The sequence below is a fragment of the Triticum aestivum genome, chromosome 2A (genome assembly GCF_018294505.1).
Source record: "Triticum aestivum cultivar Chinese Spring chromosome 2A, IWGSC CS RefSeq v2.1, whole genome shotgun sequence".
Lineage (NCBI taxonomy): Eukaryota > Viridiplantae > Streptophyta > Magnoliopsida > Poales > Poaceae > Triticum > Triticum aestivum.
In genome coordinates this window covers 114,262,575-114,275,312 of record NC_057797.1, presented here as the reverse complement: position 1 = coordinate 114,275,312, position 12,738 = coordinate 114,262,575, and the positions used below count along the sequence as shown (strand labels likewise).

Below are 12,738 nucleotides of genomic sequence, written 5' to 3'. Positions count from 1 at the left end.
TTTTGCTTGAGTAAATTGTCAAACAGTTTTAGTTGTATATATGATTTAAGAAGTTGCACAACATGATGATACTAAATTGGCTAGACGATGTTTTCGTTTAGGTTAATCTATTTTTACTAGTCATATTTTTAGTTGGCATTTGCAGTTGTTATAGTTGCACACATAGACAACACGACAATACAAGTACGAAGAGAAATTATAATATGCAAAAATGTTAAACTGCGGTGGATCAAGCCCGTGACCAACGGTTACTTGCTGTCTATACTGGATAGTCACTTTTTTTGAAGACAAATTGGATAGCCACTTTAAATGGCCTATAAGTGAACACGCGCATGGGGCTTAAATGGGCTGCACCGCTGCTCTCACCGCAGCCCATTTATCACACGGTAGTTTTCTAATTCCTAAATACTATTATAATTCATATTTACTATTTGAATTTTAATTTCGAAATTGTACATAAATAATTTTTACAATTACGTGAATAATAATACATGAATATTTCCTACAAGTACAAGAATCTTTTTCTGAACGCGTTAACAATATTTTTACAATTCATGAATATTATTATAATTAGTACTTATTATTTTACTTATGTAAACATTTTTAACTAATCATGTATATTTGTTTAATTACATGAACATTCTTTTAAATAAGAACATTGTTTAGAATGATATGAACATCATTTTAAATAAAAATATTGTTTATAATTACATGAAAATTATTTTAGATAGTTTATTTCATTTGAATTTATATTATTTATAATTTAAATATTTCTACGTAATACTAAGGAAGGGAAAAAACTAACATGTTGAAAATGGGCCAGGGTGACAGCAGCCCATTTAAGACTTAAGTGAGTGCTCGGCTACAAGGCATTTCCTGGTTAAGAGCGCACTGTGGTAACCACCCCGCCACACTAACTCTATGCCAACAGTTCCATCACTTGTTCGCTTCATCACCTTTTTCTTTCACTTTTTCTATTTTTTGTTTTTCATTTTTCTGTTTAATTTTTTCCCTTCTTCCTCATTCAATGATCTTTCTCAAATTCATTCACATTTTTCTAAAATTGATGAAATTTTTTCTAATTCAGCGATTTTTTTTCAAATTTGACTTTTGTTTTCTCAAATTCGATGAACTTTTTCTAAATCCGATGAACTAATTTTGATGAACTTTTTTCAAGATTGACGAATTTTCCGTTCAAATTGTGAACTTTTTTCAAAATCAATGAACTATTTTCTCTAAATCGATGAACTTTTTTCAAAACTGATGATTTTTTTTCAAAACCGATGAACTTTTTTTTAAACGATGAACTTTTTAAATTTTTTCATAAACTTTTTTCCAAAATCGGTGAACCTTTTTAAGTTTGTGAACTTTTCTTCAAAAATGATGAACTATTTCTCAAAATCGATGAACTTTTTTTAAGTTTGTGAACTTTTATCTCAAAATCGATGAACGTTTTAGAATTCAAGATTTTATAGAAGTAAATGAAGAAACTAAATGATAAATAAATAGCGCGCCCATACTTGTTCATATACAGTTTAGCGCTACTAAATCACAAGTGCCAAATTGTTCTGGTGGTCAGCTAAGATTGTAGAAGGGTTGCCTACTTGAGTGTTCTGAGTTCGATCCCTAAATAGTCTACCTTTTTTGCGTTTTTTTGGCGATTTCTGGTAGCTGCCTTTCCCATCGCGGGCCGGCCCAACAAGGCGCTGCAGCGGGCGCGCATAAGGCGCCGACTCCCCGGCTACAAGTCATTAGGTCTAGCACTACGGCGTGGCTTTTTGCGTTTTTTTTGGCGATTTCTGGTAGCTGCCTTTCCCATCGCGGGCCGGCCCAACAAGGCGCTGCAGCGGGCGCCAGGAACCTGTTCGGGCGCATAAGGCGCCGACTCCCCGGCTACAAGTCATTAGGTCTAGCACTACGGTGTGGCTTGTTGCTGGCCAGTGAGAAAAACTGCTCAAAGGTGACTATAGAATCGGACTGCGTAGAAATTATAGAAGCATGCAATGGTGAGAAGGAAATTAAAGCACCATACTTAGCTTTATTAGCTGATTGTTTTCAAGTGGCTCATGAAATACCAACCGTGAAGTTCATGTACTGTCCTAGGGAAGCAAATACATTGGCACACTTTGTAGCTAGGCATGCGTATGATATGCAGTTAGAGTTCGATCCCTAAAGAGTCTACCCTTTTTGCGTTTTTTTGGCGATTTCTGGTACCTGCCTTTCCCATCGCGGGCCGGCCCAACAAGGCGCTGCAGCGGGCGCCAGGAACCTGTTCAGGCGCATAAGGCGCCGGCTCCCCGGCTACAAGTCATTAGGTCTAGCACTACGGCGTGGCTTTTTGCGTTTTTTTGGCGATTTCTGGTAGCTGCCTTTCCCATCGCGGGCCGGCCCAACAAGGCGCTGCAGCGGGCGCCAGGAACCTGTTCGGGCGCATAAGGCGCCGACTCCCCGGCTACAAGTCATTAGGTCTAGCACTACGGTGTGGCTTGTTGCTGGCCAGTGAGAAAAACTGCTCAAGGGTGACTATAGAATCGGACTGCCTAGAAATTATAGAAGCATGCAATGGTGAGAAGGAAATTAAAGCACCATACTCAGCTTTATTAGTTGATTGTTTTCAAGTGGCTCATGAAATACCAACCGTGAAGTTCATGTACTGTCCTAGGGAAGCAAATACATTGGCACACTTTGTAGCTAGGCATGCGTATGATATGCAGTTAGAGTTCTCCTGGGAGGATGAGCCTTCAGGTTTTTTATTACCGCATGTAACGAAGGATGTAACTTTTCCAGTTATGCAATAAAGTGCCAATAGATTTTAAAAAAAAATTGAACATCAAATGTACTTAAAAAAAATTGAACATCAAATGGTACTTGGTCTGTTTGCTAGCCCGGCCGGCCAGAGTCCTGCAGGTCGGCGCGTCGCAAGATTCTGCATATTAATTTCCTCCCTGTTATGGATCCTGGCGGGTGGGGCCCAATGGTGGCGTTTCATTTTTTAAGAAAAAAAATTCAAGGGGCTTTCTCGTGAGGAAAAAATTAGGGGAGGGGGGGGGGGGGATTCTCGTAAAAAACCCAGGTCACATGTCCTTCGTCCCTGCCTCCCGGACATTGACGGGTGGGCCCTGTGCCATGCTAGCGCGTCACATCAGCACTCTATACATACACAACCATGGTTAGTGTTGAATCATAGATGCAGGGCCGGCCCTGAGGGAGGGGGGGGGGGGGGGAGGGGCGGCCGCCCCGGGCCCCCAAGATCGAGGGGCCCTCCCCAGATATACACATGTTAGCTATGGTCCAACATATTTCCAGTCATCAAAAAAAATTTGTGGACTAGACGGCTGGGCGCAGCACGATGGTCCAACATATTTGCCGCTAGGAAGGGAGCCAGCGATCGATTCGTTCATTCCTAGTTACTACGTGCACGTTAAAAAAAGGAACTGATTGATCCTTTCCGATTCTTTCCTTGATTAGTTCGTGCATGTCGATAAAAAAGGAACAGATTGATCCCTTCTTCCATCTCGCACGCAGTTCACGCAGCGATTCCCAATTTCTCAGCGGCCCTTTCCTTCTAAAACAAAATTTCCTCACTAATTCAGATCAACCGCCGATTTCAATCTCCTGCCTCCATGGGGCCGTCGGAGCCCTGCCTTGCTCTCCGTCCGTCAACGATTCGACCATCTGAGGTATATCTTCTATTCATATTGAGGTTCCTAGTCTATTAGATGAATAGCCGACACATCGGCACTGTCAACAATTGTCAATTGATGCAATTTATTTATTTATTTTCAACATTGTGTCTTATATATCCTGTCATCCATAAGAAAGTTGTGGATGAATTAGTACAATCACAGAGTGGAAATATTCATAATTTTTTCTAAGAGAGTTGGCATTCCATAGAGGAAGGGCAACCAACTAATGGCAATTAAGAATTTGATCAGTGAGAAGAAAATATCGACACCAACAGCAACGATAATAACGCAGGGTGCTCTGACCTCTGAGTATGTAGGTAATTCATTGGATGTACATGTACAGTCAACTAGTGATCATGAACAACCAGTTTATGCTACTGATATTTATGAAACAATTAGGATAATCTTGATAAAAATACAAGAAACATCTTACTTGAGAAAGGGTCTATGAGAGAGGACAGAAAATGCCATACCATCTACATGATGCAGGAAGATGTTTTTCATATGGTCATTATCATAGGAAATTAAGAAATGGGGAGGAACATGATAAAAATGACTACTTTATTCAAAAGATGTCGACAAAGATTTTTGCTTCCATTGTAAGATCTTCAAGTCTAGCATTAGTAGGAGTTTATTCCAAAGGTTGACAGTCTTTTGCTTCAACTATAAGATCTTCATGTCTACCATTAGCACGAATCAGAGATCATCAGCACATGATGGGTTAGGACATTTTTAGGTAATATGTGTAAATTATTTGATATATATACTAATTTTGGATGCATGTAGGTGTTATTGGCAATATTTCATACATATGCAGATTAATTTTTATCGCTATTATGTCTACATTAAGGGTCCCAGGTTTTAGTCTTGCCCGAGCCCCCAAAATCTCAGGACCGGCCCTGCATAGATGGCCTTTAGACCCATATGAACAATGATTCCTGATTAATATTGAGGCCCATATAGGTATATGGCAGGTGGTGGGAAGTTTAGTACCACCTTGTTAGTTGAGAAAAATTGAGACCCCTTTATAAAGACTGCTCTACCACTTGCCATTGGGAGCCTGTGAAGAGGAGTGGTACACATGCGTTCCTCCTCCTCCGTCGCGGTGACTCGGTCGTGGGCCTCCGCCCAGGCCCACGACTTCCTCACTTTGAGCAGGTGCCTCCGGAACCCTGCCGTTCGGCCGTTCGAGATCTTGTCCGGAAGATCGACAATAAGGTTTTTGGGGAGCGTCTCGACACGACTGCTCCCAATCCGTCCCTGTCTTCGTCCTCCTCTGCTTTCACTACTTCCCCTGCATCAATACCATGGTTGAAGACGCCACCGCCAAGAAGAAGGCCACGGGCGACGTCGGGGCTGCTGCTTCCGCCGCCGCGTTGGCTTGGCCAACCGGAGGGACTTACTCGTACTTATGCTAGCCGTATATGTTCTGGTCAGATGGTTCGATTCTATGTATTGTACATGTTAGTATGCTTAGGTATCAATATGAGATGCATACCGTATTTGCCATGTTTACCGTTTACTCGTGGATTAGTCTAATCAGAAAAGTGCTAATATTTCCAACAGTTAGCACCGTAGATGTGCGTCCAAGCCAAGTTTTGTCACCGATTCAATGTATGCCGCAAGTTTTAGTACCAAACTATTTTTTCTTGCCAAGTTCAAACACTTGTGGTGTAATTGACTCTTTCTAATACTTTTCCGTTTACATGATACTTTTTCTAATATATGGATTAGAATTGTTTTCCTTATATCAATTAGAGAGAACAAATTATTACTCTTTATAAATTAAGGGACCAAAATTTTCTATTTTAAGCCGGCCGCTTGCTAGACTTGTCCTAGGTAAATAGCACAATGTACTTCCTCCATAAAAAAACATAAGAGTGTTTAGATCATTTTTTTTACGGGTAGCGTTTAGATCACTTGCTCTTATATTTTTTTATAGAGGGAGTAGTTCTATTAAAGAAGTCATTTATTTCACTTAAGAACAACCAGGCTTGGCCAAATTAAGATATACTAAGCAAATAGCTGCGCACTCCACAAAAGCAACCTTGATCCTTTCCTTTCGTACGAACATAGGAAGCTTGGATCAACGAAAACCCATAGGGATAAAAAAAAGTTTGTCTAATTCACATCTAGATGCTTTTTAACAATATCACATCTAAGCTCTCACAAATATATAATGCAGCAACAAGAAAAAAAAACTAGGATAAAAAAATAGACCAGCTTAGATGTGACATAACATCTAGATGTGTCCTATACAGACGTAAAAAAGAGGGAAAGATTCCCAACTTTCTATCCACTCTCAGCCAGATCATGCTCCTAGTGAATCTGACGCACTTGCACACACTGGCTAACAGCACCCCATTTCAACAATCCTTGCAGCTCCCGGACAGAAGATTGAATGGCAGGAAGGATTATCTTGAATGCCATTGAGAGTGATGTGTCGCCCTTTGTGCATGCTGCGTCGGTGGTCTTTCACATCCTTAACCAAGAGAAAGTAAGTCCGCGAAGAAGGAAAAGGGAAGAGTGTACGCTTGATTCGTTTTAGTGCTTCAGCTCAAGATACAATTGGATAGTTTCAGTGCTCTACAAGAAAATGATTTCATGGAAGCAATGTCCAAATGTAATCCTAAAAGGATAGATTTGGTGATATTTAAATGTATCAATCTACTGGTAAATGTATGTAAGACTGCCCGGTCCGTCGAGTAATATAGCAAGCGGGTGGAATTTTCCCGTCATTCTCAGATAAATAAAATCCTGAATATCGCTTTCCTTTGGAAAATATTGGCCAGGATGCTCTCTTCACCTCTTTCTGGAGCTTCTGGAGCCTCAAAGTAGTTTTTTGTTGGAAGACATCTGATTAATTTCACAAACACGCACACATTGATTACTTACTTGGGCCTATGTTTGTTATTTTGAACTGACAAATTAACAGGATTCCGAAAACTGATAAGTTGCGTATACGCACCTGAATCCCGGGACATGTCTAAAAACGTTGAATATACTGGAGAAGGCAAGAAACTGGACCTCCTGCGCAAGATGGACTCCATCTGCCTCTCTATGGTTACTCCCGAACACCACCCGTGAGATCTCGTCTGCTGTAAACTCCTCAAACTGGTTGTTCATCTCAATCTCCACGTTGCAACCATAAAGAATGCTTGAAAATGTTTTCAGGAGCGTTTGAGACCGGCTTTTGGAATCTTCTGAAGCAACTGTTCCGTCATATTTTCTATTGTTTGATCTGCATAAGATCTGTACTTGGAGCATTTCCTAGGACTGTACAACTAGTCTCTAATTCGACTGGTGCCAAAATCTTCATACAAGATTCTACACCTGATATCGATGCTTTGAACATAGAAGTCAGTGCAAGAACTAGCAACAGCATTAGTTAGGAAAATAGATTGATTTATTAGTTAGAAATATTTGTGATAAACAGTGGAGGATGAATATGTAACGACGGCAACAACCTATTGCCAGGAAAAATGAGTTGCTGAAGCAAGGTTCCAAGCAGTAGTAAAAAGCATACAAGACATTGTATTCTGCAAAATTTGTTCCAGGATAATCACTCGGTCGTTTGACATGGTTGCAAGTCAATGCTCCATCCAATACAATGTAAATGAGGTAATAGGTATCAGAACCATTTAGTACTTACAAATGTCAAGGGGGATACAAAGGTTTGCATAGTTATTAATCTTGCTTCAGGCCCACATTACTCCCAAAATTATTTTTTATGCAAGGTAAGTAGGTAACTCAGATTGGATAAGAGGAACATAGTTTACCTGCTATTTGGCAAAAAATAGCACTCCAGGAAATGCGAGAATCACATTCTGTAGATCAGAGAAGAAACTGGTTGGCAAATCATCAATTTCTTTTCTCTTTGAGAAGGCGCAAATCATCAATTTCACTAATCTGAGTAGCATTTCCTAAAGTATCATCCTTTTCAATGACATATGCCTTGATTGGTAGGTTAAAAGAACATAAAAAGCATAATCTGACGAAATATCCAACCATGGAAATGTGGCAACACATTCAATCAATTGAATCATATCAGATGATAAAGTAGCAGCTTAACAATATCATCATATCAACTATAGTGAAGTGTATGTTTTTGAAGACCAGTATACCTGAATACGTCAAAACAGACAAGAGATACAGTGATGAACTGCTGATGTTCAGGTGGCTATAGTTTGGCATTTGAATGCTAGAAACTTAGAAAGACTAGTGATGTAGTCTTGCATTACTCTTCAACAGTAAAGACTGGTTCCATATGCAAAGAACAACATGATCCATTTCTAGTGATTATGAGCACACTTTGTTTTACCCCTGACACTTCACAAAAATGTCAGAAATAACCCCATCCTTAAAAAGATATACTCAGTACAGGTGCATTTCCAATAGGAAATCATGTCATGAACATAACGTTGATCCCCAACTGTTGTTCAATCACCAAAAGTCACCGCAAGAACAGTTTCCATCCTTAAAATGGTGGAAACGGTTTGCATCACGCATAACAATCTCTCTCTCAGCTATCTTTGAAAGAAATTTTGTTACCGTGTGGCAGTCAACACAAATTCGAAGATTTTTCATCACACGAACTGTTGTTCCAGGAGGTGTATTTAAAATACCAAATACCATAGCAAGTTTTTCACTGTGACCACATAACACACCACTCTTCTGCTCTTCTTCAAGATCCTGGAAAACATCCTCTGTATTGGGAACGTAACCTTGACGTGCCATCTGCTCTGAGAAAACATTAAGTGCATCAATAATCCTTTCATACCAAGGATGAGACTTATCATGAGCTACAAAAACATGCCTTTTGTTCTTCAATTCAATCCAACTGCAAGCTGGTTCCTTCTTCATGCCCTTCTTTCTCATAGATCGCCGCAGGTGTGCTGCTTCATTCCATCTCCCGGAACAGGAATACGTGTTTGATAAAATTACATGAGAGCCCATGCTCCTAGGTTCAAGCTCAAAGATTTTCTTGGCAACTTTTTCAGCTAACACGGTGTTTTTGTGGACCTTGCAAGCCCTCAACAACGTGCACCAGACACTTGCGGTTGGTTTTATTTGCATCTTAGAGATGAAATTGTAGGCTTCTTCCAACTCCCCTGCACGGCCAAGAATATCTGCAAGTGCTCCATAATGCTCAAGAGAGGGAACAATGCCGTAATGGTCCGACATTCTGTTGAAATACTTCCGGCCCTCATCCACCAATCCAGCATGACTGCACGCAGTTAAAACGGCTAGAAATGTGATATGATTAGGTTTCACATTTCCCAACTCCATCCTGTCAAACAACAACAGAGCCTCTCTTGCTGGACCATGTAATGCATGTCCCATGATCATCGCAGTCCAGGATACAGTATCAGGTGACTGCATTCGATCAAAGATGTGACGAGCTATGCTCACATTTCCACATTTGCAATACATGTCAATCAGTGAGCTAGATATAAACATATTACCGTCAAACCCTCCAAAGATCACATACGCATGCAGCTGCTTGCCGAGAAGCAACGAAGCAACATTTCCACAGGCAGGTATGAGGCTCGAGAAAGTACGAGGCAGAGGTCTAATACCGGAATGCAGCATCCGGCGAAATATTCGAAGAGCCTCCTCCACAGACCCATTCTGTGCACACCCGGCAAGCATTGAGTTCCACAGGATTGCATCGCGGCATGGGAGATTGTCGAACACCTTGACCGAGTAATCCGTTCGAGTGCAATTGGCGTACATATCGATCAAGCTGCTGCCAACGAACACGTCATCAACAAAACCGTTCCTGGTTGCAAAGCCATGCACTTCCATTCCCCTCCTGACGTCGGAGCACTTGGCGAAGATCGGCAGCACACTCGACAAGGTAAATGAGTTGGGCTTGCACCCATCTACCCACATCTCCCTGAGCACTCCCAGAGCTTCTTGGTGCCTCCCCTTCTCCGCATACCCGAACACCAGCGTGTTCCAGGACACAGGGTCCTTCTCCGGCATTTCGTCGAACACCTTCCGCATGTTCTCTAACGACTCCCCTGCCGCGTCTTCCGCCCCGGGAGAGCGGCACAGCGCCGCAGGGAGCTTGCAGTAGAGGTTGAGGAGCGCGTTGGCGGTGAAGCGGTCGGCGAAGGCGCCGGAGCGGAGCGCGAGTGCGTGGAGGGACGCGCCGAGGGCGGGGAGGCCGAGGGCGGAGCAGCACTTGAGCGCGGCCGGGAGGGAGGCCGGGACGGCGGAGCGGGGCGCGGCGGCGGCGCGCATCCGGAGGAAGAGGGCGATGGCGTGGTGGAAGTCCCCCTGGGTCGCCGCCGCGCGGACCTGGTGCGCCCATGACGGCGGGAATGGCGCGGTGGCGGCCACCGCCACCGCCGCCAGGGGCCGCGGCTGCATGTGCAGCCGTGAGAAGAGAGGCGGGGTCGGCGAACTGCTCGGGCTGGTCGGCGAGCGGTGGCGCCCGCGCCCTCGGCCTCGGGGTGCAGTGATGTGTGCGGCGCAGGAGTGATGGTGCGCTCTGGTTTCAATGGAGCAGACACGGAACGGGTCTCTCCTCCTTGTACGCCGGGAATGCAACGTTGGCTGGGGGAGTAAATTGCACAGAAGTACCACAATTGAGGCATTGGAAGCAGATTGGTACCAAGTTTAGTAATTTTTACATGTCAGTATCAAGTCTATCAAGTCTGGGGCTATACGTTATAAAAAGGTCTAAATCGCGTATTGACAGTGTATCTGACCGGCGGGGCCCGCCTGTCAGCTGCCGACGGGGCACTTTTTTTCAGAAACCCCCTCCCCCCCCGCCCCACCCCCGACAGAAAAACAGCAGAAGCAGGGGAGGAGACCAGTCGCTCCAGCCGTCGTCGGCGAGCAGCAGCAGCCACAAGGTCCCCTCGCGCCTCCTCCCGAGCTCACCAGCGCGCCGCCGCCTCCTCATGCCTGGGATCCTCCTCCCAGCCGCCTCCGCCCGAGGGTCTCATCGACCCCGCCCCCAGCCATCGCCGGCGAGCAGCAGCCACGAGGATCCCTCGCGCCTCCTCCCGAGCTCCCCAGCTCGCTCACCAGCGCGGCGTCGTCTCCTCGTGCCCAGGCTCCTCCTCCCAGCCTTCTCCGCCCGGGGGTCTTGTCGACCCCACCCCATGCAGCTCACCGGAGCAGCCATCGCTGGCGACTAGGTCCCCTAGCCACCTCCCTGTTTCCTCCCTCTCTGCCGTATGAACAGAGGACCAGCACCATCCCTCCCGCCCTCCGCCGCACGAGTCGCCATATAGATCCATCGGTTCCTGCACCCTTCGTCGCTCCCTGTCGCCGGAGTTGCGCCAAGTCCGGCTGCCTCCCATGCGTCGGCTGCAAGCAGGCACGGCGAGCGGGACGCCGGGGCGGGGCGGAGGTTACAGGAGGCAGAGGAGCTCGGGCTCGAGGGGCTCCTCCCCTCGATTTAGATCGGCGCCGCCGCGTGTGGAGACGATGAATAGTAGCGCCGGTGAAAAAGGGGGCTTTCTGCAAAAAAAAACATGCCACGTCGGCACCCGACAGGTGGGCCCCGCCGGTCAGATACACTGTCAATACGCGTTTATACGCGATTTAGACCTTTTTGTAACGGATAGCCCCATACTTGGTACTGACATGTAAAAATTACCAAACTTGGTACCAATCTGCTTCCAATGCCCCAATTGTGGTACTTCTGTGCAATTTACTCTGGCTGGGGCGTCCACGCGACGAGGCCGGTTGCCGGCTCGTCACGCTCGTGATAGAACGGCGGCAGGGTGAAACCACGGCCCGCACGGCGCAACGGATGCACTCCCCGTGTTGGGAGCGTCCATACTACCCACTCAAACTTTCAACCCTAAACTCGATGCTGGTCTAAATTGTGATTTTTTTCAAAACTGTGATGATTTTTATAGCAAATTCGGAATCTATACGTTCTCACGCATTAAAATTAAAAGTAGCACCCCATCGGCCTCTAGTTGGCCGAAGAGGGGCTCTTCGGCCTGCGGTTGACCGAAGTGGGCTCTTCAGCCTCCAGTTGGCCGAAGAGTGCCCCAACTGGGTTGAAAAGGACTCTTTGGTCTACCGTAGGCCGAAGAGCACTCTTTGGTCAACCGTAGGCCGAAGAGTCCTCGGGCCCCAACTTTTCGCATTAACAGGAGGCCGAAGCTGCATGGCTGCGCTCTTTTGCCCATGCTAGGCCTTGGGCCCCAAAGAATACTCTTCGGCCTACGGATGACCAAAGAGCACTCTTCGGCCAACGGTAGACCAAAGAGTACTCTTCGGTCCAGTTGGGGTACTCTTCAGCCAACGGGAGGCTGAAGAGCCCACTTCGGTCAACCGCAGGCGGAAGAGCCCCTCTTCGGCCCACTGGAGGCCGACAGGGTGCTAGTTTTGATTTTCTTGTGTGAGGACGTATAGATTCTGAATTTGCTAAAAAACCATCACAATTTTGAAAAAAAATCCTAAATTGCCCCCTCAAAATTATAAAACCATCGCAAACTAATATGTGGTTGGATAGTTAGGAGGACAGCTCATCATGATTCAAATCCTGATGCTCGTTTTATTTCTGAATTTATTTTAAGATTTTCGGCGATGTGCATTTAAGGAGAGGAGACGTTCTTGTCAACTACGAGGCGCATATGGTGGTTTTGTCAATCTCAAGATGATATATCAGCTCAGTCTCTCAGAGATGCACATAGGGGCAGGGGGATGCGCGTATATATGAGTCTCTGCGTATATACTTTCTTCAACTCTGGTTTCTCCTCAGTGCAGCCAGGTCGGCAAAATTACCATCTCACACATTGACTCAGTTGACTAGAGGCAACTGTGTTATCTCTCGCCTGTTACCCCTCCCTTTCTTGTGTCCCCTCGCTAATTTTCTTTCTCTTTCCTGGTAGACTTCACCACCCAACATCTTCGCTGCCAACCACCGCTACCGCAAGTCGTCACCCCCTCCCCCCTATATCATCATTTCTCAAACCACACAGAACCCTATGCACAGATGACCGAGAAAGGAGGGCAGCGGTAGTGGTCACCTGAATGGTAGCTACCCAGTCCACGGCTATCAACAACAATGAGGCAA

General features: G+C 45.2%; 1 protein-coding gene across 6 annotated transcripts; it reads right to left on the bottom strand.

Moving 5' to 3' along the window:
- Positions 1–5,857: 5,857 nt before the first annotated feature.
- On the bottom strand, positions 5,858–10,221 carry LOC123187877 (putative pentatricopeptide repeat-containing protein At3g23330). Of its 6 annotated transcripts, none has more exons than XM_044599849.1 (4): positions 7,811–10,221; positions 7,466–7,513; positions 6,655–7,031; positions 5,858–6,542 (listed from the first exon to the last, which is right to left on the bottom strand). In XM_044599849.1, exon 1 carries the CDS (start codon positions 10,062–10,064, stop codon positions 8,130–8,132), a length of 1,935 nt encoding a protein of 644 aa, XP_044455784.1. In that variant the 5' UTR covers positions 10,065–10,221; the 3' UTR covers positions 5,858–6,542; positions 6,655–7,031; positions 7,466–7,513; positions 7,811–8,129. The 6 variants fall into 6 exon arrangements, with proteins under 6 accessions (XP_044455784.1, XP_044455783.1, XP_044455781.1 ...); XM_044599848.1 differs by having other exon boundaries at positions 6,655–7,019; XM_044599846.1 differs by having other exon boundaries at positions 7,466–10,221.
- Between the last annotated feature and the right edge of the window lie 2,517 nt (positions 10,222–12,738).

Excerpts from the sequence above, each read along its gene's own strand:
- LOC123187877 (XM_044599844.1), bottom strand. The coding sequence starts at position 10,064 with ATGCAGCCGCGGCCCCTGGCGGCGGTGGCGGTGGCCGCCACCGCGCCA.